General features: G+C 42.2%; 3 protein-coding genes across 3 annotated transcripts in view; all 3 read right to left on the bottom strand.

The window, feature by feature from the left end:
• Positions 1-7,449: 7,449 nt before the first annotated feature.
• Positions 7,450-8,400, bottom strand: LOC108801465 (olfactory receptor 5B12-like). The gene has a single exon (XM_018573351.1). The coding sequence runs from the start codon at positions 8,398-8,400 to the stop codon at positions 7,450-7,452; it is 951 nt and encodes a 316-aa protein (XP_018428853.1).
• A 5,780-nt stretch (positions 8,401-14,180) lies between these two features.
• LOC108801464 (olfactory receptor 146-like) lies at positions 14,181-15,128 on the bottom strand. Its single transcript, XM_018573350.1, has one exon. The coding sequence runs from the start codon at positions 15,126-15,128 to the stop codon at positions 14,181-14,183; it is 948 nt and encodes a 315-aa protein (XP_018428852.1).
• A 5,495-nt stretch (positions 15,129-20,623) lies between these two features.
• Positions 20,624-25,532, bottom strand: part of LOC108801463 (olfactory receptor 146-like) — a 7,850-nt gene continuing 2,941 nt past the window's right edge. Inside the window, exon 2 of the mRNA XM_018573349.1 lies at positions 20,624-20,639. Within this exon, the coding sequence (XP_018428851.1) occupies positions 20,624-20,639 (16 nt within the window). The remainder of the gene's footprint in view (positions 20,640-25,532) is intronic.

The following is a 25,532-nucleotide window of genomic DNA, read 5'->3' as shown; positions in this document are numbered from 1 at the left end:
GCCTCCCTCCATCCAGATATACCACATCCACCGGCCTCCCTCCATCCAGATACACCACATCCACCGGCCTCCCTCCATCCAGATATAGCACATCTACCGGCCTCCCTCCATCCAGATACACCACATCCACCGGCCTCCCTCCATCCAGATATACCACATCCACCGACCTCACTCCATCCAGATATACCACATCTACCGGCCTCCCTCCATCCAGATATACCCCATCCACTAACCTACCTCCATCCAGGCACACCACATCCACCAACCTCCCTCCATCCAGGTACACCACATCCACCGGCCTCCCTCCATCCAGGCACACCACATCCACCAACCTCCCTCCATCCAGGTACACCACATCCACTGGTCTCCCTCCATCCAGATACACCACATCCACCGTCCTCCATCCAGGCACACCACATCCACCAACCTGCCTCCATCCAGGTACACCACATCCACCGGCCTCCCTTCATCCAGATCTCTAGTTACCTCTTCGTAGAATGTTAGAAGATTTAGACTGAGTCATACAGTGAATAACCTATTCTGGACATGAAAGGAAGATGAGACAGCACTGTGTAATATAAAAGAGTTTTATTAATAAAAGTAACAACATGCACATAATATGATCAAGATGGAGCTTCTTATTTATCACAGTGTAAGCAATGTTTCAGGGCACATGGCACCTTCATTAGGTAACCCGTGTTTACCTGATGAAGGGGCTAGAAAACCATTTGGTGTGCACCATTTCCTCTTCTACTTACAACCTTTGTCTTCAGCTATAACAATACAAGCTCATTGCAGCAGAACAGCTTAGAGTTTCTCATCGTCTCTCACACATTCTTCTTTATAAACCCTCTATAAGGTTAGAGGACCTGAAGGAGAAGAGGCCATGACTATCAGACATGTAACCTGACTGAAGACTGAGCCAACCTTCTTCAGGAGGGGCGGTCTCTCCTGTGGGTATTTCTCTTAGTTTACAGTGCCATGGACAATATTGTTTTAAAACATTTGTGTTCGATTCCTCAGCCGATCAGTCGAAGAGACCGAAAATCAGCCAAAACAATTACATTAAATCTGAACACCGTTAAATTACGAATGTACCCTTGTACTTATTCCCATGAGTATAGGGGCAGATATCTAGTGAAAACAAAACAGACAGGTTCGGTCCGCCTACTTAGTGTAGGCGGTCCAAGGGTTAATTTAATGATCGGGACAGACCATGAGTATATAGATTATTTTTAAAAAAATATTTATTTAAGTATCAAAAAATTGTAACAGCTACGGCCAAACTCTGTTCGTCGACCAATTAAAAGCGGGATACACGTAAAAATAAGAGACAAGAAAAAATATACAAAAACAAAAAACTTTTTTACAAAAACATCAGAACTGACGGTGGATTTCGTTGCCTTTAGTAGGACTGTCTATGCCCCTTAGTATTGTTACACCTTCGTTACAGCTTGTGGCTACTTCCCAATTAAATATAGAGGTTTGTTTTATCCGTTGGGTAATCTTCCTGTGTGTTATTCACTCGGCCCGTATAATTCAAGTGGGATGCTTTAGTTTTGAAACTTTGTCTCTTTGTGTCAATTCTTTCTAGTAACATGTAGTTTTTCACCCATTGGTTACTAGGGTGTTTATGTTGATATATTGCACGATATTGGCTATTGTCTTTGCATATTTGTTTTTTTGATTAAATCATCCTACTCCAGCTATATTTTCCATTTGGGGTGTTTAGAAGTAAGCAATTTCCTTGTGGAGTCTCGGCGATTCGGTTATACTTATAGGTGTTTTTTAGCCGTGGTGGTTATATAGCCATTGTTTATCATGTGAGTCTTCCCTTACCTTCTGTGTGGGTATAGGGGTGTTTTCATTTTGTGTGGTCTATCCATACAGGAATAATTTTCAGTGCATGAAATATATGGTCTTACTCACATGTCCAGGCTTCCGTCGTCTCTGTGTGTATAGCTTACCTCTTCGTTTGGAGGGATGTTTTTTTGGTTGTTTCAGCAAAGACAATACCGTCATCCACAGATTTTATCCTTGGTGCGGGCATTAATAGAGTTGCAGAGCACAGGGATATCCAGATAGTGTCCGTATATTATCTGTTTAGTAGATGGGAAGAGTCATGAGCCGAGAACTTTAAAGCGGTGTGTTTCCTCTGTGAGGGGTTAGTCCAGGCATTGCATACACTGCGCCTACGCGTTTCGCCCCTCCCCCAGGGGCTTCGTCAGGACGTACTGGTTTGTAATGTGGTGAGGTATATGAAGTCTGTCCTCACCTGTATGCTATCTTCTAATTTAGCCCTTGAATAGCTCAAGGCTGTATGTTAATTAGTTAGATACCTGTCAGTTCTTTGTTTTCCTTTCTAAAAAGCACATATAGAGTTAGAGCGAATAGCTGGTAAGTATAGGGCATGGTTGCCTTTGTTAAGTATAGTTCTTTGTACTTTAGTTAAAGAGGTCATTTGTAGATGGGATTTTGTTTGGCAGAGAAGAGATCTTTTTAGGAGGAATTAGTGTTTTGTAGTTTTCACAGGAAGACATTTAGATTAAATTCATTGTTCAGGCCGTTAGGTATTAGGGTATTTAGCCTGTATGTCCACATTTTTTCCTTTTGTAGGAGAATGGCATCGAAGTCTCCTCTCTGTGGGGACAAGTTTAGTGCATATATTGCCTTTATTTTTAATCCATCTGGTGATCCTCCATGTACTTCTGAGAAGTGGACCGCTATCGGGCTATCCTTGTCTCTTTTCTTGATATCGTTCAGGTGTTCGCCGATTCTAATTCGGAGTTGTCTTTTAGTTTTACCGATGTAGTATTTATGGCATGGGCATTCTAGTTGATATATAACTTTACTGGTGTCACAATTCATAAAGGAAGGTATATTGTAGGTTTTTGTACCTTCTGTGTTGGAGAAGGTATTTGTTTTATCCACTAGATGACAGATTCTACATTTACCGCATGAGAAACATACCTTTTGGTTTTGTTGATTCCCTAATAGGCTGTTTTGGCCTAAATTCTGAGCTGACTAGTGTGTCCTTTAGGTTTGGGGCTCTTCTCGCTGTGAGTAGGGGTCTTGGACCTACTATGTTAGATAACGTCGGGCATAGTTTGAAGATATGCCAATGTTTGGTCATGATCTTCCTTAGGTTTTCCCATTTGGCACCGTACTTAGTAATCATTCTTGTGTAGTTCTTCATTTCTTGTTGATCATTAATTTCTTTATCTTTTAATAATTCGGTTCTTGTTCTGTTATTTACTTTACTTTTACTTCTTTTGAATACTCTATGTGGGTAGCCCCTTTCTCTGAATCTTCTGTAGAGGTCTTGTGATTCCTTTCTGTAGTCTTCTTGTTTGCTGCAGTTCCTTTTGATACGCATGAACTGGCCGGTAGGAATTCCTTGTTTCAGGGATGGAGGGTGGTGGCTCATTGCGTGTAATAGGGTGTTGGCTGCAGTTGTTTTTCTAAGGCCTCGTTCCCACTGCGCGATATGCAAATCGCGCGACATCGCGAGATTTGCCGCGCGATGTCGCGTTCAAGCTTGCATTGAGACCCCGTTCACATTGAGCGATTTATCGCGCGGTAATTCCCGCGATATGGCGGGAAATTACCGCGCGATATCGCGCTCCAATGCAATCCAATGGGGCAAAGGGTCCTGCTGTCGCGGGTCGTGTGTCGCTACAGCAGGACCCTTTTTGGAGCGGATTTAGCCGCGATTCAAGCTTGCTCAATGCAAGCTTGAACGCGACATCGCGCGGCAAATCTCGCGATGTCGCGCAATATGCAAATCGCGCGCCAAACGCGCGATTTGCATATCGCGCAGTGGGAACGTGGCCTGAGCAAGCTTGAATCGCGGCTAAATCCGCTCCAAAAAGGGTCCTGCTGTAGCGACACACGACCCGTGACAGCAGGACCCTTTGCCCCATTGGATTGCATTGGATCGCGATATCGCGCTGTAATTTGCCGCGATATCACGGGAATTACCGCGCGATAAATCGCTCAATGTGAACGGGGTCTAAATGTTTTTGTTATTAATTCCTTTTCGTCTTTTTCTATCTGCAAGTCCAGGAAAGAAAGTTGCTCCTTGCTAGATGTAAATGTGAACTTTAGATTCATATCCTTTAGGTTAAGGTCCAAGATGAAGTTCTTAAGTAGGTCTTCGTCACCTTTCCATAGTACCAGTATATCACCTATATACCTAAACCAGCCCTGTACATGTTCTATGTATAGTGGATGTTTGTATGCCACTTCTGATTCCCACATGCCTAGATGTAGGCAGGCGTAGGAGGGGGCCCATGGGGCTCCCATTGCCGTGCCCCTTATTTGTCTGTAATATTCCCATCAAATTGGAAGTTGTTATTTTCTAGGGCAAATTCCAGAAGTTCCACTATAAATTCGTTTTGTCGGGCCATCTCCATATGATGTTTTTGTAGAAAATATTCCACCGCTCTTATGCCAAATTTATGTGGTATTGATGTATATAGTGATTCGACGTCGATTCCTACTAGCAATATATCTTTTCTTATTTTTATATCTGATAATTTCTTCAGGACATCTTTGGTATCTTGGATATATGAGGGTAATTCTTGGACCATGTTTTTGAGTAGGGCATCCAGGTATTTGCCCAGGTTCTCTAGGGGTCCTCCCACCGCTGAGACGATAGGTCTTCCTGGTGGGTTGTTTGGATTTTTGTGGATTATGTAGAAGGTTGGAATGTTAAATTGTTTTATCTTTAGATATTTCAGTTCTTTTCTCGTGAGGAGTGACGCTTCATATGCGATTTCAATCTTGAAATTAAAGTCTGCAACCAGTTTTTTGAACGGGGATTCTTTAAGTTTCATGTATGTTTCTGTATCTTGCAGGAGTTGTTTCACTTCTCCACAAGGAAAACTCCACAAGGAAATTGCTTACTTCTAAACACCCTAAATGGAAAATATAGCTGGAGTAGGATGATTTAATCAAAAAAACAAATATGCAAAGACAATAGCCAATATCGTGCAATATATCAACATAAACACCCTAGTAACCAATGGGTGAAAAACGACATGTTACTAGAAAGAATTGACACAAAGAAACAGAGTTTCAAAACTAAAGCATCCCACTTGAATTATACGGGCCGAGTGAATAACACACAGGAAGATTACCCAACGAATAAAACAAACCTCTATATTTAATTGGGAAGTAGCCACAAGCTGTAACGAAGGTGTAACAATACTAAGGGGCATAGACAGTCCTACTAAAGGCAACAAAATCCACCGTCAGTTCTGATGTTTTTGTAAAAAAGTTTTTTGTCTTTGTATATTTTTTCTTGTCTCTTATTTTTACGTGTATCCCGCTTTTAATTGGTCGACGAACAGAGTTTGGCCGTAGCTGTTACAATTTTTTGATACTTAAATAAATATTTTTTTAAAATAATCTATATACTCATGGTCTGTCCCGATCATTAAATTAACCCTTGGACCGCCTACACTAAGTAGGTGGACCGAACCTGTCTGTTTTGTTTTCCCTATAATGGTTATTGATCAGGTAAGACGGACCTAACTCTACAGGGAGCAAATCTGGAGCTTGAACCTCCAGGAGCGTAACAACCCCCCTTTTTTGTTCAGATATCTAGTGACCCCCAATAAAGTGGGCTTCTAGATTGCACCATAGCCGTACCTCCTTTTTTAGGCACAACGAGGTGGGGAAGTGGTCCTTGTACCTCAACATTTGGCCATGGGTAATGTGCAACGTGGCAGGGGGTGGGGGCGTTCTCCACGCTGTTCCCCCTTTCAAAGTACTACCCAATGTGGAAAGCCATTTGGCCTGGTATGGGACAAGAAAGGGGGGAGGGGGGCTGAATGCTCGCTGCGTTGCTTTTCCTGACCACCCAGGCTTCATACTTGGATAAGGTTCTGGTTGGAGTATAAAGGGGAATCCCATGTCTTTTACTTTGTCATTTTGGTAAAAACACAGGTGTACTGGTTTATAATGTAACAATATAAATGAACCCCTCACTGACTTTAAAGGTTCACACATGTAATTCTATATTTATTATTATTATTATTATTATTATTCAGGATTTATATAGCGCCAACAGTTTGTGCAGAGCTTTACAATATAAGGACATGACAGTTACAATACAATTCAAAATAAGATGGTTAGGAGGGCCCTGCCCATGAGAGCTTACAGTCTACAAGGCAAGCAATACAAAGGGTGGTAGCTGTGTGGGAATGAGTTATATGAGAACGTGATAGTTCAGTGTTTACTTTTGAGGTGGGATCGGCTTCCATGAAGAGATGAGTTTTTAGGGATCGTTTAAAGACAGACAGAGTGGGAGATAGACGGACAGGTTGGTATGGGAGTTCCAGATGATGGGAGAGACTATAGAGAAGTCATGGAGGTGAGCATAGGAGGAGTTGACGAGGGAGCTGGAAAGCAGGAGGTCTTTTGAAGAGCGGAGGGGACGGTTAGGGTGATACTTTGAGACAAGGTTGGAGATATATCTGGGGGTAGAGTTGTGGATGGCTTTGTAAGTGGCTCCTAATATTTTGAAATGTATCCTTTGGTGATTGGAAGCCATTGGATTGGCAGAGGGGGGCGGAGGTTATAGAGGTTGTCCAATGAGGAGGGAGTTGCAATATTCCAGACGAGATAAAACAAGAGAGTGGATTAGTAGCCTTGTAGTTTAATTGGTCAGGAAGGGGCGTATTATGTTATGTTATGAAGGTGAATGGTGGCAGGTGTTTGATAGTGATTGGATCTGGAGCTGAAAGGTGAAGTCAGTATCTAGGATGACACCTACACCTTGGCATGGGGGAGGGAAAAATGGGGGGGGGGGGGTCTCAGGAGCACATTTTTTAAAAGATTGAGTTTAATAAAGTGGTGTGACATCCAGACTGATATGTCAGTAAGTAATTTAGTGATGTGCAAGGATACCAAAGGGGCGAGCTGTGGAGTGGAGCAATATATTTGTATGTTATCCGCAAAGAGATGGTATTGGAAGCCAGGCAAGGTTATCAACTGACCAAGGGAGGAGGTGATAGAGAAGAGAAGGGGTCGGAGGACAGAGCCTTTAGGGAACCTATGAAAAGAGGAAAGGAGGAGGTAGATTGGTAGGTATAGATAAGAACGATGAGAGAGCAGAGCCTTGGAGGCCAAATGAGTGGAGTTTGGGCCATTGTTTTTAGCAGTCATTAGTGAGTATTAGTAGAGTAGTTCCAGTGGAGCATTGTGGTCAAAAGCCAATCAAAAATCCAAAATGTTATATAGCTGACACCAGAATAAGAACACTGGAAGAAAGAAGTAAGGAGAAATCTAAATATAGGAACTTCAGTGGCTACTGTCATAGAGGGGACTTCCTATCACTTTGGAGAAATGAATTCTCACTCCCTGTCATGTTTGGGGGGTGAATGGATATCTCCCCAATGGAGAAAGTACTTCTATGTCTTTCTAAGATCTACAAATCAGGGTTTAGCTAAGATGAATTCTGTATTTTGTTTGGAAGAAATTCATAAAAAACAATTGAAATGCTGTTCTAAGATCCTGGTTCCTCAGACTGTATATCAGAGGGTTGAGCAGAGGAACAATCACAGTGTAAAAGACAGGCAACGCTTTGTCAGCAGGAAAATGATTATTAGTGTCTGGTCGAAAAAAATCAAAAGAACCTGAAAAATAAAATATGAAGACCACTGTCAGGTGAGAGGAACAAGTAGAGAAAACTTTACTCCTTTTACCTTTAACTTGTATTTTCAGGACAGTTTTGAATATATAGACATAGGGCAGGATGGTCAGTGTTAGAGAACCAGCTACAAGGAAGCCTCCCAAGACAAAGATGAGCAGAATGTTGATGTAGATGTCACTGCAGGAGATCTGTAACAACTGAGGAAGGTCACAGAAGAAACTTTCTACAATATTTGATTCACAGAATGTTAAATTTAAAGCACAAAGTGTGTGAACTAAAGAATAGGAAGAACCAAAACACCACACAATGGATGCCAACTGTACACACACTTTCCAATTCATAATCTGTGTGTAATGTAATGGCTGACAAATGGCTGTATATCGATCGTAGGACATGACAGCCAACAGAACAGCCTCAGAGGGGGCAAGAAATATAAAGAAGAAGACTTGGGTTATACAAGCCGTTATAGTAATCTTTCTTCTCTGGGTGAGAAGGTCAAATAACATTCGTGGGACGGTGACAGAGGAAAAACAGAGGTCCAAACTGGCCAGGTTCCCAAGGAAGAAATACATAGGAGTGTGGAGGTGAGAGTCACTGACTATGATGGAGATGATCAGCAAATTCCAGATTAATGTCAGAAGGTAGATGAGAAGGAAGAAGAGGAAGAGAGGAAGCTGAAGAGCCGGAATATCGGACAGTCCGGAGAGGAATAATTCATTCAGAATTGTCTGATTCCTCATTACAATATTTTCATTCATACTTTTTATTTATGAGATTAATAGAGAAAACACAATTCTCCTCTTCAGTATGTTGTAGGACTTGATGTATGGCAATCTAAAGTATCCAATACAGAAATTCTGCAACAAAATATCAAAATGTATCCTCAACAAGACATGAACCAGTTTCTAATTTCTATCGGCAATGCCAAATATTACAAAACCTGATCAGAAATCTCCGACATTGATCAAATCACCGAGATGCAGAGAGAAGTCAGTGTGTGCTGCCGCATCAGAAATAATAATCTGACTTTTTATGTTCATTGGTGTATAGTGGTTCTGGGAGTCCCGGCCATAGTAACAGGACCCTAAATTACATTAAAAAATAAAATATTTTAAAAGTAATAATTACTACACAGGACAATATTCAGTCTGGAGATAAGAATATCTTCTACTGATCTCAAGGGGAGGCTGAGACTTGAAACAACACATATACTTATACAGGACACTGAGATAAAGGGGGGAATTTATCAAAACTGGAGTAGACAGAATGTAGAGCAGTTGCTCATGGCAACCAATCAGCATCTCTTTTCAGTTTGCTCAGGTAAGATTTTAAAATGAGACAGAGAAGCTGATTGGTTGCAGTACAAATCTGCTGCAGATTCTGCTGCCCCAGTTTTGATAAATTCCCCTCAATGGCTCCTGATTCCTGACCTGTAATAGCATTTAAAGAACCTAAACATGCAATAATGTCACCTTTTAGAGTGTGTGTCCAAACACAATGATTTTTTGCTTAGTTTTGGTTAGAGAAGGGAAGAGTTAGCTCCCTGACAGGTTTATACTGTTATCTGAAGATACATTACAGACAGTAAGGTGGAGCTGAATTCATAAAATGATCTTTATTAGCATATTTTCTTCCCTGAATGGATCTGAGGAGCAGAGGAATGAAGTCATTTTTCCTGAGCCTCACAGCTTTATCTAGTGGCCACAATGTGGTATTTTCCTGATATGATATTTGTCTTGAAGAGAAAATATAAAATACCCGGAGTTTGCTAGATGAACGGCTCTACAAATAAATACATTTTTAATTATGGGAAATGCTGCAACATTGAGAAACATTTTCTCTCTTTTTAGTAGAGTAGGTGAGGGGGGTCAGTCCTCTGTTTCACTTGAATTTCTGTCTGTGTTCCTGTTGCAGATTTTGTCTCACCTTTAGTGCGGTAATTACATTGTCACTGGGACAGAAATGAGAGTAAATCTCTCTAACAGATCAATGGATTGCAGCAACAACCAGACAAGGTTCTTAGACTTCTCATCACATTCCAAAACGGAAAAATGAATTTTGTCTTGTCAGAAACTTTAAGTTTATTTCCACTTTTGCAGTTACATTTGAGAAAACCCCTCTGTATATTTGTTCTGTTTTCCCATTCACGCAGCATACCGAAAACATTTTTTTTTAAACAAATTTTGTACCTTTTAGATGTTTTGTTGCACCTGCACAGTGGCTTTGGACTGAAATGTGTGGATGTGCTTCTATCATTAGCTTCATTAACATACAATGCAGAAGCCAGGGTTGTAATCCTTTAAGTCTTTTTTCGGACAGACAGTGTTCAAATCTACTGTACAAATTATAATGAAATGAGCCAGCACAGTACAGACAGGGTTAGCTACCCCCTTCTAACATTACAAAGAAGGAGAAACAAGTAAAAATGTGAACCCTTAAGAAGCCAAGTCGAAACCCTGACCCAGGTAAAAACAATTTAAACTGCAAGACGCATTTATTGTGGCTTATGAGATGTGAATGAAGACATGTAACAAATATAACAGAGGTGTTATCCCAGTTTGGCTGTGAAAGTGGAAATACACTTTATTTATGTAAAATGTAAATTAGTTTTGTGCATTGTTTAGTATTTGTTGCAGCATAAAAAGACACAAAGGGGTTGATTTACTAGCCTACCCTGGCTTGATAAAGAAGACGTGATCTTCAAAACGCGTTGCCTAGACTACCACAAGCGTCCTATCCATTTTTGGACCAACGCGACCGCCGTCGCTCGGCGGCGCCTGCGCACCTCGTCACTCATCCACCTCGTACAGAGAGCCACTGCCCGCACCGCAAGCTCCGTATCCAACACAGGACGCGATCGGCACCCCCCACCCGCCAGCGAACCAGATTTCCTCAAACACAGGACGTGTTTGACGTCCACCAGCCGCCACCAGACCAGACGCTCCAGCTCCGCCGAAACAACGTGACCCGAGCCATCGCAACCCACCCCAGCAGTCCAGCAGCCCAGCAGCACGTCCCACACACAAGCATCTGACAAAATTGCACCCCGACCCGGCATCTGAAGTCCCTGCACCCAGTCCCAGAAGAGTCCGCCGGACGCTGCCTCCAACAGGAACCCCGTCGTTGATGACTACACTTCCCCAAGAACCTTGCGGTGAGTTGATATATGCACCACACACCGTTCAACTTGCCTCCATTTTCATGTGCACCTCTTTTGTTTTTTGTTTTTATTTCTCCCTCCACCCCTGATATTGATCACATTGCAGAGTGAAAAATATCTACGAAACTGCTTCTCGGGCAGCATTTAACCTGCATGCCCCAGCCCGTGTAACTCCCGCTATACTCTCACCTGTTCAACTCCAAGGGTAGTTGCGCCTCAGACTTTGTTGTTTTTTTCTGTTTTGCACCCTTACCAAGTGGACACCCCGGTCCACTTCGAACTGAAGCCGCACGCCACCCCCATCTCAACACCATCCTCCTCCACGCAGCCCCCACTCAACTAAAAGTTCTGAGAAAGTCAGAACCAAAAAAAAACCCCATCCCTCAGGAGAGTGCCGTCACACAGGACTTGAATCCTCAATTTTTCTATTATAAACACACCACAAACATGTATACACCTCTGTAGTGTGTTCCCTCCCAGCATGATCTATGGGTGGAATCTAAACACCTTTGTAGTGTGTACACACCAAGCAGTTGTGTTGTGCAAAGCCCTGCATGAATTTGCAAGGTGATGTTGTGTAAATTAGCTCTATGTTGTGTTGCTTGCGTTGATGAATGCAGGAATGTAAATGCATGAGCTAACCATTTTTGTCTAAACTGTGAAGCAGCATTATATATGCATCATGTGCATGATTTTTCCATATATGGCATTAGTGGAAATATGCTTTTAGAGACTTTTTGGTTGATAAATATGTTTTGCTGTGTGAAAATCACACGCACCTGGTGCGTGCGTGTGTTTAGGTTAGTAAATCACCCCCAATGTTTCAACGTTGCTAAATTTTACATAATAACACAAAGATGTACAAATATCAATACAAACTCTTTGTATCATGTGCAAATCTTTATTACATTGTTTTATCCTCTGAACAATTCACACAGAAAATAATAAACCCTGAAACAGGAAGTGACGTGATGTCTTTAATATATCAGCACTTTGCTATGGAAATAATATAAATAATAAATAAAATATCTTATTCAGGAAATCCGTTTTAATAGATTATTAATATAAAATGTGTGCTAGGATTGGACTTGATAACAAATGTGTCTGTTTATCTGACCGGCATCCTAAAAGACTAAAAAGACATGTTAACAATGATATTAAAGTTTTCCACATTATATATATATATATACACAGAACATACATGTAAATGAATTTTCATAGAATTGCTACAATTAGGCCATACGAGATGTATAAACAATAATGACTGAATACAAATAAATTGAAAAGCAAACCTCTGAATTTCCAGACTGATAAAATTCTGTTTGTTTCAGTCCTTTCCCAGATTTTGTCTCTGATACCCCCGGCAGAGGTCAGCGCTGTTGGAACTGGGATAGGGGACGTTTCTTCTAGAAGGGCAGCAGGTCAGATGTGGAGACACATCACATTATTATAATAGAACACAGGAAATGTAACGGAAAACCTGTGTGACATTTCTGGTCACAATACATTTTTATTAATACAGAAATGTCCCCGGAGCTCACAGGAGTATCCGTCTATAACACGTCTCCTCGGGAAAATGAATCCCTACAGAAATTAAAGCCTCCTCTGAGTGGACTCATCCCTCAGCGACACACAACATTGTCCTACTGATAACTGAGTAAATGTAAGTTGAATTTCTTCATTTTACTGACGTTTAAAATGGATAGTTTGGATGTGACAATAAAAAGAGGTGAAATGTGGGGCAACTGAGCAAAATGGAAACACATTGAAAGAAAGAAAAATACAGGAAACATAAAAATAATAACAAATGGAGGAATCTAAGGAACGTTCATCTTCCAGTTGCCCTGTGTTGAGATTTTATTGCATTTTTTGTGATTTAGAGTGATGCAGATTTTTTTATATATCTTCAATGACTAAAAAGAAAAGTCATGATAATTAATTCAGGTTTATTAAATTGTATCCTTTATTAGATCATTTCTACTGTCAATCAAAATATGAAAATAATTATCAGGGACAATTTGTAAATAGAAAACAATATTTACCGAGGTTAAAATAATGGTGAAATGGGGATATCATCTTCCCAGTGTAAAATTGGTGTAACTTCTTTATAAATTTGCTGCATCACCTGGTTGAGTCACATTCTGATCATGAGCCATGACATCACACAACAGAAACTACAAACTTGTATATAAACTACAATGCTCTGACACCGGGCCCAACAGGTGATAATCTTCCTACAAATTTGGTAGGGTCAAAGCAGAATATTCCTTCACTGGGCAGGAGTGTGAAGTTCATACTAAATGTTGATATCCTTGTCTCAGAATCATCTCCGATGTTCTTTGGATTGCCATCTACATAACATTAAATGTTGTTGGACTTGGCCAACTGGTTCATTGGTTTCATGTTATTTCCTGCTCCATCATAATTATTTCCGGATGCAAATTCCAACTAATGTAATGTAACAGCACAAACCTAAATTGGCATTTACATCTGCCTATTGTGGCATGCATCACTGTATTATGTTCTTGTTTTATATAAAGTATAAAATACATACCCTGTTTTCCCCGAAAATAATACCTACCCCGAAATTAAGACCTAGTACCATTTTTGGGAATTGCTAAAACATAAGACCTAACCCGAAAAGAAGACCTAGTTGTGACCATTCCCAGGACCGGTGGTGGCATAAGGGGGAACTTGAAGAGAGAATCAACGCTAGAGGAAGCGAGGCGGCAGCGCAGGGAGCAGAGCCGCATACGCCGATTGCCAATTGCTCATGGAAAGGTACGGCACCCTGATTGCCCTGATCACCCGATTCTTAACTTTGCCATTTTGGATTATTTCATTTGGATTTGCATTAACTTTGGATTGTTATACATTAAAAAAAAAAAAGACCTACCCCAAAAATAAGACCTAGTGTGTTTTTTTGAGCCACAAAAAATATAAGACAGTGTCTTATTTTTTAGGAAACACGGTAGTTACAAAGTTACATAGTATTTGAGGTTGAATAAAGACACAGATCCATCGAGTTCAACCTTTCTGTTTAAGTGTGTGTGTAGTGCGTGCATGTGTGTATATGAGTCCATGTGTGGTTTTAGGTTATAAGTGTACCTGTACTCCTGTATGTTCCGGTCTCTGAGGAAGGTATCTAATAGATTTTTGAATGATTCAATACTCTCTGCAGATACCACTTCTTGTGTCAGCGAGTTCCAAAATGTTACCACTCTGACTGAGAAGAAGACTAGATGGTGGCCTCTAGTCTTCCTATCACTTTGGAGAAATTATTTCTCACTTCCTGTCATGTTTTGGGGGGGGTAAAGGGATATCTCCCCAATGGAGAAAGTAAAGTACTTCTACGTCTTTTTAAGATCTACAAATCAGGGTTAAGCTAAGATATGTTCTGAATTTTGTTTGGAAGATCTTCCTGAAATCCTGGTTCCTCAGACTGTATATCAGAGGGTTGAGGAGAGGAACAATCACGGTGTAAAAGACGGACACCACTTTGTCAGCAGCATAGTGATTATTAGTGCCTGAGCGAAGATAATTAAAAAGGCCTGAGAAATAAAATATGAAGACCACTGTCAGGTGAGAGGAACACGTAGAGAAAACTTTACTCCTATTACCTCTAACTTGTATTTTCAGGACAGTTTTGAATATATAGACATAGGGAAAGATGGTCAGTGTTATACAACCAGCTCCAAGGAAGCATCCCAAGACAAAGATGAGCAGAATGTTGATCAGGATGTCACTGCAGGAGATCTGAAACAACTGAGGAAGGTCACAGAAGAAACTTTCTACAATATTTGATTCACAGAATGTTAGTTTTAAGGCACAAAGTGTGTGAACTAAAGAATAGGAAGAACCGAGACACCATGCAATGGATGCCAATCGTACACACACTTTCCAGTTCATAATCTGTATGTAATGTAATGGCCGACAAATGGCATTATACCGATCATAGGACATGACAGCCAACAGAAAAATCTCAGAGGTTGCAAAGAACATAAAGAAGAAGACTTGGGATATACAAGCCGTTATGGTAATCTTTCTACTCTGGGTGAGAAGGTCAAATAACATTCGTGGGACGGTGACTGAAGAACAACAGAGGTCCAAACTGGCCAAGTTTGCAAGGAAGAAATACATAGGGGTATGGAGGCGAGAGTCAGTGACTATGAGGACGATGATCAGCAAATTCCATGTTATTGTTAGAAGGTAGATGAGAAGGAAGAAGAGGAAGAGAGGGAGCTGAAGTTCCGGAATATCGGACAGTCCAGAGAGAAATAATTCATTCAGAATTGTCTGATTCCCCATTGCTATATATTCATTCATACTTTTTAATTATGAGATTAATACAGAAAACACAATTCTCCTCTTCAGTATGTTGTAGGACTTGATGTATGGCAATCTAAAGTATCCAATATAGAAATTCTGCAACAAAATATCAAAATGTTGTGTTTTGGTAGCATAAGTCAACAAGAAACATGACAGATATGCTCAGACATGCGAAGAGCCCAGAGAACATACCAGTGCAACGATGTTACAAGGACAAAATCAATTAAACCAAGGCAGGTTAAAACAGTTCAGCTTAAAGAAAAAAAAAAAGAAGGAAAAAATGTCAGTGTATGAAAGGATAATAGGATCTCAATGTGTATTGTACCATGTAGACTTCAAATACCAAGTGGGCCGTGGCAGCCAGATTTTATCGAATAGATTGGAGTGGCGGTGCGCCAGAATCCGCTCATAGTTGTCATGAATATGAACCAACTCCTCGCACCTCGCTCACTTTAGGTGTCCTAGCAGATTGCCAATTTCTCTTTATCAACAATTTGGCGACTAGTAATTACGTGAGTAGCTATCACTCGGTACGGGGAAGGCACACACTCTATTCCCAAGCTTAGGATGGCAAGCTCAGGTTTAGGGGGTCAGTCTCTGACCTAGGATTTGGCTGAGAGCCCGAAAGATCATACTCCAATAAGTACGTAGCTTATTACAGGACCAGAACACATGGAGTAACGTACCGACTGTAAAGCCTTGCTTCTCAGTGTATGTATGTGGATCTCAACTGCGGAGTATGCCTTCCAGGTGGAAGGACGGGGATCAGTTATGCAGCTCGGTCTCTGGTGCCCTGTATTTGTAGAGGCAAGCTGCTGCAGAGGGAGCTGCTTCACATCATACCCCGTGTGTAGAGGTGGGGAACACAGACAATCAAAGGTTATCTAAGTGGCTATGGTAAATGCTGGAACCTCCAGTCTGGGACAAATGGAGATGGTAGTCTCATAAAAAGTTAGGCAGTCTTCCTGGCCTTCAGCACAACAGCTATATCAAGCAGGGTTAATGGCTATTAGCAGTAGTAGTAGTTAACATGCAAAGTCCATGAAGTTCAGCACAACAGCTATATCAAGCAGGCTAATGGCTATTAGCAACAGTAATGGCTAACATGCAAAGTCAATGGAGTTCAAGTGCTCTCTAGAATCCACAGTATCAGATGGGTCCTAGCCCATATACTTGTGGTTAGTGAGGAGTCTCTATCTAGCAGGGAGACTCAGAAGGAGGTGCGTTGTCCTGGGATATTCGGTCCGGATGGGAGGCAAGTAAGACAACTGATTGATCAGCGTCCTGCTACAACCAACAGTAGGACGCTGATCAATTAGTGAGCAGCGGCTTTAAGGCGACTGCTCGATCGTGATGGGGCGGAGTACCGAGGCGCGCCTGCGCCGGATAGTAAATGCGCTTGGCCCCTGAGGAGAGGGATTCCCTGTGCCTCTGTCACCATTGGGTCTGCGGTAGTGTGCCCGCAGGGGATTCAGTGGTTACCTTTCCACGGATCAGACAGGAGCATGGACACTCTGTCAGGGTACCGTGCGTGGGTGTCCCCACACCGCATGCAGGTACCCACGCAGGATGGCCAAATTAGTCTGACCACACTGGATAGGGTTATAGGCACACAGTTTATTGCAGCAAACAGGAAAACACAACAACCCCACCAACACCCACAAGCTAACACAAGCAGTAAATAACAAAACTCTAATAGAACGAAAAACACACCTACAGCCAGAGGGAACAGCAAACGGGAACAGGGCTGGGAACTACAAAGCAGGTGTCAGGGCTCAGGATCCAGGAACTGGCTGCAAGGAAGGGTTCAGGACTGCGTCCTGAGCCCTGTGACCTGTAACCTGCAACCTGTGACCCTTTTGCTGCTGAGTTATTCTGCCATTCCCTAAGCAGCTACAACGCCTCATTTCCTGTTTCCTGTTTCCTGCCTCCCTTCCCTGCTATTCGGATCTCCTGGTTATCGACCCCTGGCTTGCCTCACCATTTATGATACTCGCTGCCTGCCTCGACCCGGACTGTACTCTGACATCGCATTTTGGATTTTGGACTCTCCTTCTGGGATTGTTCCCTGCTATTGGGTTCCAATCCAGCAAACAGGGGGACTTTGTTCCTTCCCTAACACTTTACCACCTCCTCTTCCCTCTTTCTCCTCCTTTTATGTTTGTCTGTCGTGATATGTTGCTTGTGGCTCCTTCAGCCCTCCACTCCTGTGGGTACCCTACCACCAGTTTGAAGTTTAGTACCCCGAGATGCGCCCCCCCGTCCCAACGTGGGGCCATTGTAGGTCCCTCGGGGAGGTGGCAACGTTTCCTATACAGTGGAAAGGACCCTTATATGCCTCATTCATTGATTCTGCTGTATACTAATGACTTGCATGCAGTGGCGTACCAATCACCATAGCGACCCAGGTGGCCGCTATGGGGCCCGGGGCACAGTGGGGCCGGATGCCGTGCGTGCCCCCTGGGTCACTATGGGATCCTCTGCTGGTGGCTTTCACTGGCGGCTGAAGACGAACACGCCGCTGTTCAGATCACTGACAGTAATCTGTGCAGCAGCGGGAGTCAATGAGAGCCAGCAGCGGCGCTGGAGCAGGCTGGACCCGGCAGTGGAGGAGGAGGAGGCGGGGCCTGTGTTCGGCAGCAGGGGAGTAGGTGGGGCTTGGTAACGAAGAAGGAGGCTGGCCCTGCGATGGATGAGGCGGGGCACATCAGCGACCGTGGAGGTAGGAGGCGGACAGGTAAGGAGTGCGACCAGCCCATCTGAGGGTGACCCTGCAGAGCTTACCATAGAGAGACTATGGTGGGCTCTGCAGGTTCACCCTCAGGTGGGATCTTGAGTGGGCTCTGCAAGGGGTATAACTAGAAATCACGGGGGCGCCATACATTTTTTGCTATGGGGCCCTGTGATTTCTAGTTACGCCCCTGCTTGCATGTCTTACATGTTATGTGGTGGAAGTTCTATTGGGATCTGTATAGCCCTAGGACTGCGAGATTTTCTGTTTGTTTTTTGTTTTATGTACTTACATGTGTCTTATAAGGATGTTTCTATGAAACTTCCTCAATAAAAACTATTTCTGTAAAAAAAAACATGATCAGAGACCTGTAATAACCTATAAAAAACCTAAACATGCAATTCAGGAATCCTAATGTGGCCTTTTAACCCCTTGCTGACTGCAGTGTTTAGACCCCCTTCCTGTCCCGGGCATGTTTCAGTATTCAGCGCTGCAGTACTTTGACTGACATTTATTCCGTCATACAACGCTGTACTGAAAGGAATTTCATACAATTTTTTTGGGGACAGAGAGAGCTTTCTTTTGGTTGTATTTAATCCCCACTCGGGGGGGGGGTTATTTTATGTTATAATACATTTATTAAAATATCAAAGTTGGGGTCATGTCGAGTAGATAGACACCAAACATGTCAAGCCTTAAAATTGCGCTCACCCGCAAAATCGCAAGAAACTACTACACCCAAAATCGGCCGCAGGCAACACTTTAAAAGCTTTGACCACTCATCAGTTTATTGTTATCAGTGATTGATGGCCCGAGAACTATTGCTCTCACTGCGACGTTCGTGGCAATATGTAACATGTGCGGGGTAACGGGCGCAATCGTCTTTTTTCACTTGTATGAGCACCCGTCACATGTTTGCACGCTTGTATGTATGGGTGGGGACTTTTTGGAATTTTTTGTTGTTTTTTAAATTATTTTTCATGTCTGACTTTTATTTTTTTCCCTATTTTTTTCCCCCACTTATCTTTATTGTTATCACATAGGGGGTTAAGAAACCACCCTATGTGATAGCAAAGAGGATGTGACAGGTCCTCTTTATGGAGACATCAGGGGTCTCCAAGACCCCTAATGTCACCTTGGGCCCCCCAAAGAAGCTGGAGAGTGACGCAAGAATGCGGAAGTGATGTAGTATACATCACTTCCGCATTCTGACACCGGAGAGGGGATCGGAGGGAGGTCGTGTACCGACCTCCCTCTGATCCCCTGTCACAGAGCCACTGAGCTGGTCCTGGGCTCGCACCGGGCACAGCGGAGCTTGGGACAAACGGGAAGGGGGCACACAGAACGGCATGGTATACAAGCGAACCGTCGGCTCTATAGCCGGCAGATCACTTATATGTAGAAAGGCATCGCTGCCTGTTTTGAAATTTTGGCAGGTTCCCGCTCACGTGCCCTATGCGGCGTGCAAGAGTGGGCGGGGCTAACAGGCATCTTTTGAAGGCCTGTTACACCATAGAAGCTCCCGGCCAGAGTACAACGGCCGGTCAGGAGGTGGTTAAAGTGTAAGTCTAAATGCAATGATGTTTTTCTTAGTTTTGTATAGAGAAGGGAAGAGTTAGCACCCTGACAGGTTTATACTGTTATCTGAGGATACATTGCAGACAGTGAGCGGTAGGGGGGGTGGGGGTGAGTTCTAAAATAAGTCATCATACAAACTCCATGTCTGTTTTCTCTGTGAGAATGGAGGCCAAAATTAACTTTATTAGCATATGTTCTTCCCTGAATGGATCTGAGGAGCAGAGGAATGAAGTCATTTTTCCTGAGCCTCACAGCTTTATCTAGTGGCCACAATGTGGTATATTCCTGATTGGATATTTGAGCTGAAAAGAAAAGTAAAAATACCCGGAGACGGCTGGATGAACGGCTGTGCGAATAAATACACCTTTAATTCTGGGAAACTCTGCAACCCTGAAGAACTTAATTCCTCTTTTTAGTGGAGTAGGTGAGGGGTCAGTCCTCAGTCTCACTTACATTTCTGTCTGTGTCCCTGTTGCAGATTTTGTCTCACTTCCTGTGCGGTAATTCCATTGTCACTGGGACAGAAATGAGAGTAAGTCTCTCTAACAGATCAATGGATTGCAGCAACAACCTGACAGGAGTTCTTAGACTTCTCATCACCATCCAAAACTGAAAAATACTTTTTCACTATAAGTTTATTTCCACTTTTGCAGTTACATTTGAGAAAACCCCTCTGTATGTTTGTTCTGTTTTCCCATTCACACAGCATACCGAAAACATATTTTTTAAAACAGATTTCTTACCTGTTAGATGTTTTGTTGCAGCAGGAATAATGGCTGAATCCATGTTTTCCTGAGCACCTTCACAGTGACTTGGGACTGAAATGTGTGGATTGTGCTTCTCTCGTTAACTTCATTAACATACAATGCAGAAGCCAGGGTTGTATTCCTTTAAGTCTTTCTTAGGACAGGCAGCGTTCAAATCTACTGTACAAATTATAAAGAAACGAGCCAGCACAGTACAGACAGGGTTAGCTACCCCCTTCTATCTGAACAATTCACATGGAAAATAATAAACCCTGAAATAGGAAGTGACGTGATGTCTTTCATATATCAGTACTTTACTATAGAAATATTATAAATAATAAATAAAATATTTTATTCAGGAAATGCAGATATAATATAAAATGTGCGCTAGGTTTGGACCTGATAACAAATGTGTCTGTTTATCTGACCGGCATCCTAAAAGACAAAAGACATGTTAACAATGAGATTAAAGTTTTCCACATTATATATATATATACACAGAACATACATGTAAATTAATTTTCATAGAATTGCTACAATTAGGCCGTACGAGATGTATAAACAATAATGACTGATGTGGCGGTGCGTGGCAATGCCATGCAAGATGCTGGCAACACAGACACCCAGGACTCTCAGCCAGAGGGGCTGAGAGGTTCCAGAATATTAATAGATTCACAGAGAAGAAGCCGGCCTTTCAGTTTCTTCCAGTTTTTCCGGATTGTAGCTGGGATCTGGATCTCTGGAGATCTCTTAGTGTTCTGGGTGGGATGAAATCTCCAGTCCTGGGGTCAGGTGTTGCCAGTCATCAGGTGGCTGAGAGCAGCCTCATTAAGAGCCCAGACCAGAGCTCAAGGGTTTTTTTTGGTGTGGCGTGGGAGACACTGAGCTGGAGAGGCCGAGAGGGCCTGTGGCACACGAGGGCTCCTGCTGGGATGAGGGACAGGTTGTGTCCAGAGCCAGAGTGGAGCCAGGTGGTTTTGTGTGCGCTGAAGGCAAACAAGGAAGAGTCTAGGGGGCTGGAAGATAGGCTGAGAGAGCCAGGCACCCAAGGTGTGTGGGTGTGAAATCAAAGGCTGCTGAAAGCTGCTCAAAGAGCACAGAGTATTCCCGAAGAGATCCTGTTGAGGAAAACAGTAAGGTCCTGGGACTGGGACACTGAATGGGATAACCTGTGATTGGTGAGCTGATATGTATGCTGAAGAAAGCTATTTCTGTTGGATTTCCTTTTTCTGCCTTTGGAGTTAATAAAAGTCTGTCCTTTGTTATGTGAAAACAGCTTCATGACTGGTCCTTAAGCGCTCACCATATGTGCTGGATTCCCCCCAATATAAAAAAATGAAAAGCAAACCTCTGAATTTCCAGACTGATGAAATTCTCTTTGTTTCAGTCCTTTCCCTGATTTTGTCTCTGATACCCCTGGCAGAGGTCAGTGCTGTTGGAAGAGCGATAGGGGAGAGTTTTTCTTGAAGGGCAGCAGGTCAGATGTGGAGACACATATAATAAGAAATGTAACAGAAAACCTGTGTGACATTTCTGGCCACAATACATTTTTATTAGCCGCACATTCGTATATTTATAATACAGAAATGTCCCCGGAGCTCACAGGAGTATCCGTCTATAACACGTCTCCTCGGGAAAATGAATCCCTACAGAAATTAAAGCTTCAACTGAGTGGACTCATCCCTTAGCGACACACAACATCGTCCTACTGATAACTGAGTACATTTAAAGTCAAAGTTCTTCATATTTACTGAAGTTTGAAATGGAAAGTTTTGATGGGACAATAGAAAGTGGTGAGATGTGGGCCAACTGAGCAACATGGAAACACAATGAAAGAAAACAAAAAACAGGAAACATGCAAATAAAAACAAATGGAGGAATCTAAGGAACGTTCCTCTTCCAGTTGCCCTCTTTTGAGATTTTGATGCATTTTTTTGTGATTTAGAGTGATGCAGATTTTTTTATATATCTTCAATGACTAAAAAGAAAAGTCATGATAATCAATTCAGGTTTATTAAATTGTATCCTTTATTAGATAATTTCTACTGTCAATCAAAATATGAAAATAATTCTCAGGGACAATTTCTAAATAGAAAACAATATTTACCGAGGTAAAAATAATGGTGAAATGGGGATATCATCTTCCCAGTGTAGAATTGGTGTAACTTCTTTATAAATTTGCTACATTACCTGCATGAGTCACATTCTGAACATTAGCCATGACATTACACAACAGAAACTACAAACTTGTATATAAACTACAATGCTCTGACACCGGGCCAGATGATAATCTTCCTACAGATTTAGGAGGGTCAAAGCAGAATATTCCTTTACTGGGCAGGAGTGTGAAGTTTAAACTAAATTTTGATATCCTTGTCTAAGAATCATCTCCAATGGTCTTTGGATTGCCATCAAAAACAATAACAGGGTTATTCCCAGAAGGTTGAAGAGTTTGGAGAAGTGAACAATTTAGGCAAAAATAGCTGATTTGGAAAAATTCTCCAATTCAGCTCACTTTCCAGTTCAGCGATGTTGTCCTAGACTGTTCCCTTCTCCAAACTCTTCACCCTTCTGCGAATAACCCTGTAAATGTTGTTGGACTTGGCCAACTGGTTCATTGGTTTAATTTTTTTCTTGCTACATCATTATTATTTCCGGATGCAACTTCAAACTAATTGAATGTAACAGCACAAACCTGAAGTGGCATTTACATCTGCTTTTAGGGGCCCGCATCAGTGACGGTGCAGTCCGACACAGCATCACTGCATTATGTTCTTAATTTATATAAAGTATAAAATACAAAGTTACATAGTATTTGAGGTTGAATAAAGACTCAGATCCATCGAGTTCAACCTTTTTTTGTGTAAGTGTGTGTAGTGCATGCATCTGTGTATATGAGTCCCTGTGTGGTCATAGGTTAGGGCCATACAGATGATAATCTTCCTACAAATTTAGGAGAGTCAAAGCAGAATATTCCTTCACTAGCTGGGAGTGTGACGTTCAAACTACATTTTGATATCCTTGTCTCAGAATCATCTCTAATGGTCTTTGGATTGCCATCAAAATCAATAACAGGGTTATTCTCAGAAGGGTGAAGAGTTTGGAGACGGCAGGGGAAGTGAACAATCTAGGACAACATCGCTGATGTGAAAAAATTATCCAATTCAGCTCACTTTCCAGTTCAGCGATGTTGTCCTAGACTGTTCCCTTCTCCAAACTCTTCACCCTTCTGCGAATAACCCTGTAAATGTTGTTGGACTTGGCCAACTGGTTCATTGGTTTCATTTTTTTCCTGCTCCATCATAATTATTTCAGATTGCAACTTCAAACTAATTTATTGTAACAGCACAAACCTGAAGTGGCATTTACATCTGCTTTTAGGGGCACGCATCATTGTATTATGTTCTTGTTTTATATAAAGTGTAAAATACAGCAAAGGTATTTATTTATTAGGGATGCACAGATACTTTTCGAGTACCAGTGCCGATACTTGGCATTTTCATGAGTACTACCAGTGTTGCAGCGGTTGCAGCTGGGACCGGACTCTGGCGCTCCACCACTGTCCTGAAATCATTAGTCTGTATTATTTTAGGAAAGCTGTCACATGACACTAAACAAACATGTATCAGTACTCGTACTCGCAAAACTGGTATCGGTGCGTCCCTTTTTTTATATTTATTAAAACAAAATCATACATTATAACAGAGATGTAGAAATCCCGGGAGCTCCGTGTGCTCCTTACAAATGACAGCCGCCTCCTAACTTTTTTATTTTTCTCTCTTCTAGTTTTGAAACTCGAAAGGTATCTGTACTTGTACCTGTACCGAGTATTGTACTTGGTATCGATGCATCCTTATTATTTCTGAAATCTGCAGAATGGAATGTGAGATGTTCCCCCAGAACAAAGGTTTTTATCCTCTATCGTCAAACATGCCGATTACCTTGAAAAGGAACACCTGACCACTGAACGAGGTGGAATTCCGCAATTCAGAAAAATAATTAGTGATTTGAATTGTGTTTGTCAAATTATATGTCAATAAAGAGCGGAGTGTTCAGGATTATTATTATTATTGTTATTATTATACAGGATTTATAGAGCGCCAACAGTTTGCGCAGCGCTTTACAATATAAGGAGGACATTACAATCACATTACAATTCAAGACAAGATGCGGGCTTACAATCTAAAAGGGAGGGGCCGGTGATACATGAGGAGGTAGCTGTGTGGGGATGAATTGTTTGTGAATGTCATGGTTCAGTGGTTAGGTTGAGGTGGGATAGGCTTCACTGAAGAGATGAGTCTCTTCGGGGAAGGTGGGAGATAGACGGACAGGTTGGGGTAAAGAGTTCGAGAGGAGAGTTCGAGAGGATGGGAGAGACTCTAGAGAAGTCCTGGAGGCGAGTATGGGAGGAGTTGAGGAGGGAGCTGGAAAGCAGGAGGTCTTGGGAAGAGCGGAAGGGACGGTTAGTGTGATATTTTGAACCAAGGTCTGAGATATAGCCGGGGGCGGAGTTGTGGATGGCTTTATAAGTGACTGTTAATATTTTGAATTGTATCCTCTGGGCGAGTGGAAGCCAGTGGAGGGATTGGCAGAGGGGGGATGCAGAATGTATGTATATATGTAAACCACAGCACGGCATTCAGAGCAAGGCATTCAAAGTATGTGAAGCACAGCACAGTGTATAGAGAGGGGTGTTCAAGATGGGGCTTCTTCTTTATCACAGTGTAAGCAATGTTTCAGGGCACATGGCACCTTAATAAGGCAACCCGTCACTGTTTGCCTGAGGAAGGGGCTAGAAAACCATTTGGTGTGCACCATTTCCTCCTCTACTTACAACCTTTGTCTTCAGCCATAACAATACAAGCTCATTGCAGCAGAACAGCTTAGAGTTTCTCATCGTCTTTCACACATTCTTGTTTATAAACCCTCTATAAGGTTAGAGGACCTGAAGGAGAACAGGCCATGACTATAAGGCATGTAACCTGACTGAAGACTGAGCCAACCTTCTTCAGGAGGGGAGGTCTCTCCTGTGGGTATTTCCCTAAGTAGCCAATGCCATGGACAATATTGTTTTAAAACATCCGTGTTCGATTCTTCGTCACTTCAGCTGAAGAAACCGAAAAGAAGAAAAAAAAACAAATTCAATCTGAACACCATTAAATTATGAATGTACCCTTGTACTTATTCCTATGAGTATAGGGGCAGATATTTAGTGACCCCCAACAAAGGGGGCTTCCAGATTGCACCATAGCCACACCTCCTTTTTTAGGCACGCAGAGGTTGGGAAGTGGTCCTTGTACCTAAATATTTGGTCAAGTGTAATGTGCA

The sequence above is a fragment of the Nanorana parkeri genome, unplaced genomic scaffold (genome assembly GCF_000935625.1).
Source record: "Nanorana parkeri isolate BGI_ZX_2015 unplaced genomic scaffold, ASM93562v1 scaffold2344, whole genome shotgun sequence".
In the NCBI taxonomy this organism is placed as follows: domain Eukaryota; kingdom Metazoa; phylum Chordata; class Amphibia; order Anura; family Dicroglossidae; genus Nanorana; species Nanorana parkeri.
This window is presented reverse-complemented; position numbering and strand designations above follow the sequence as displayed.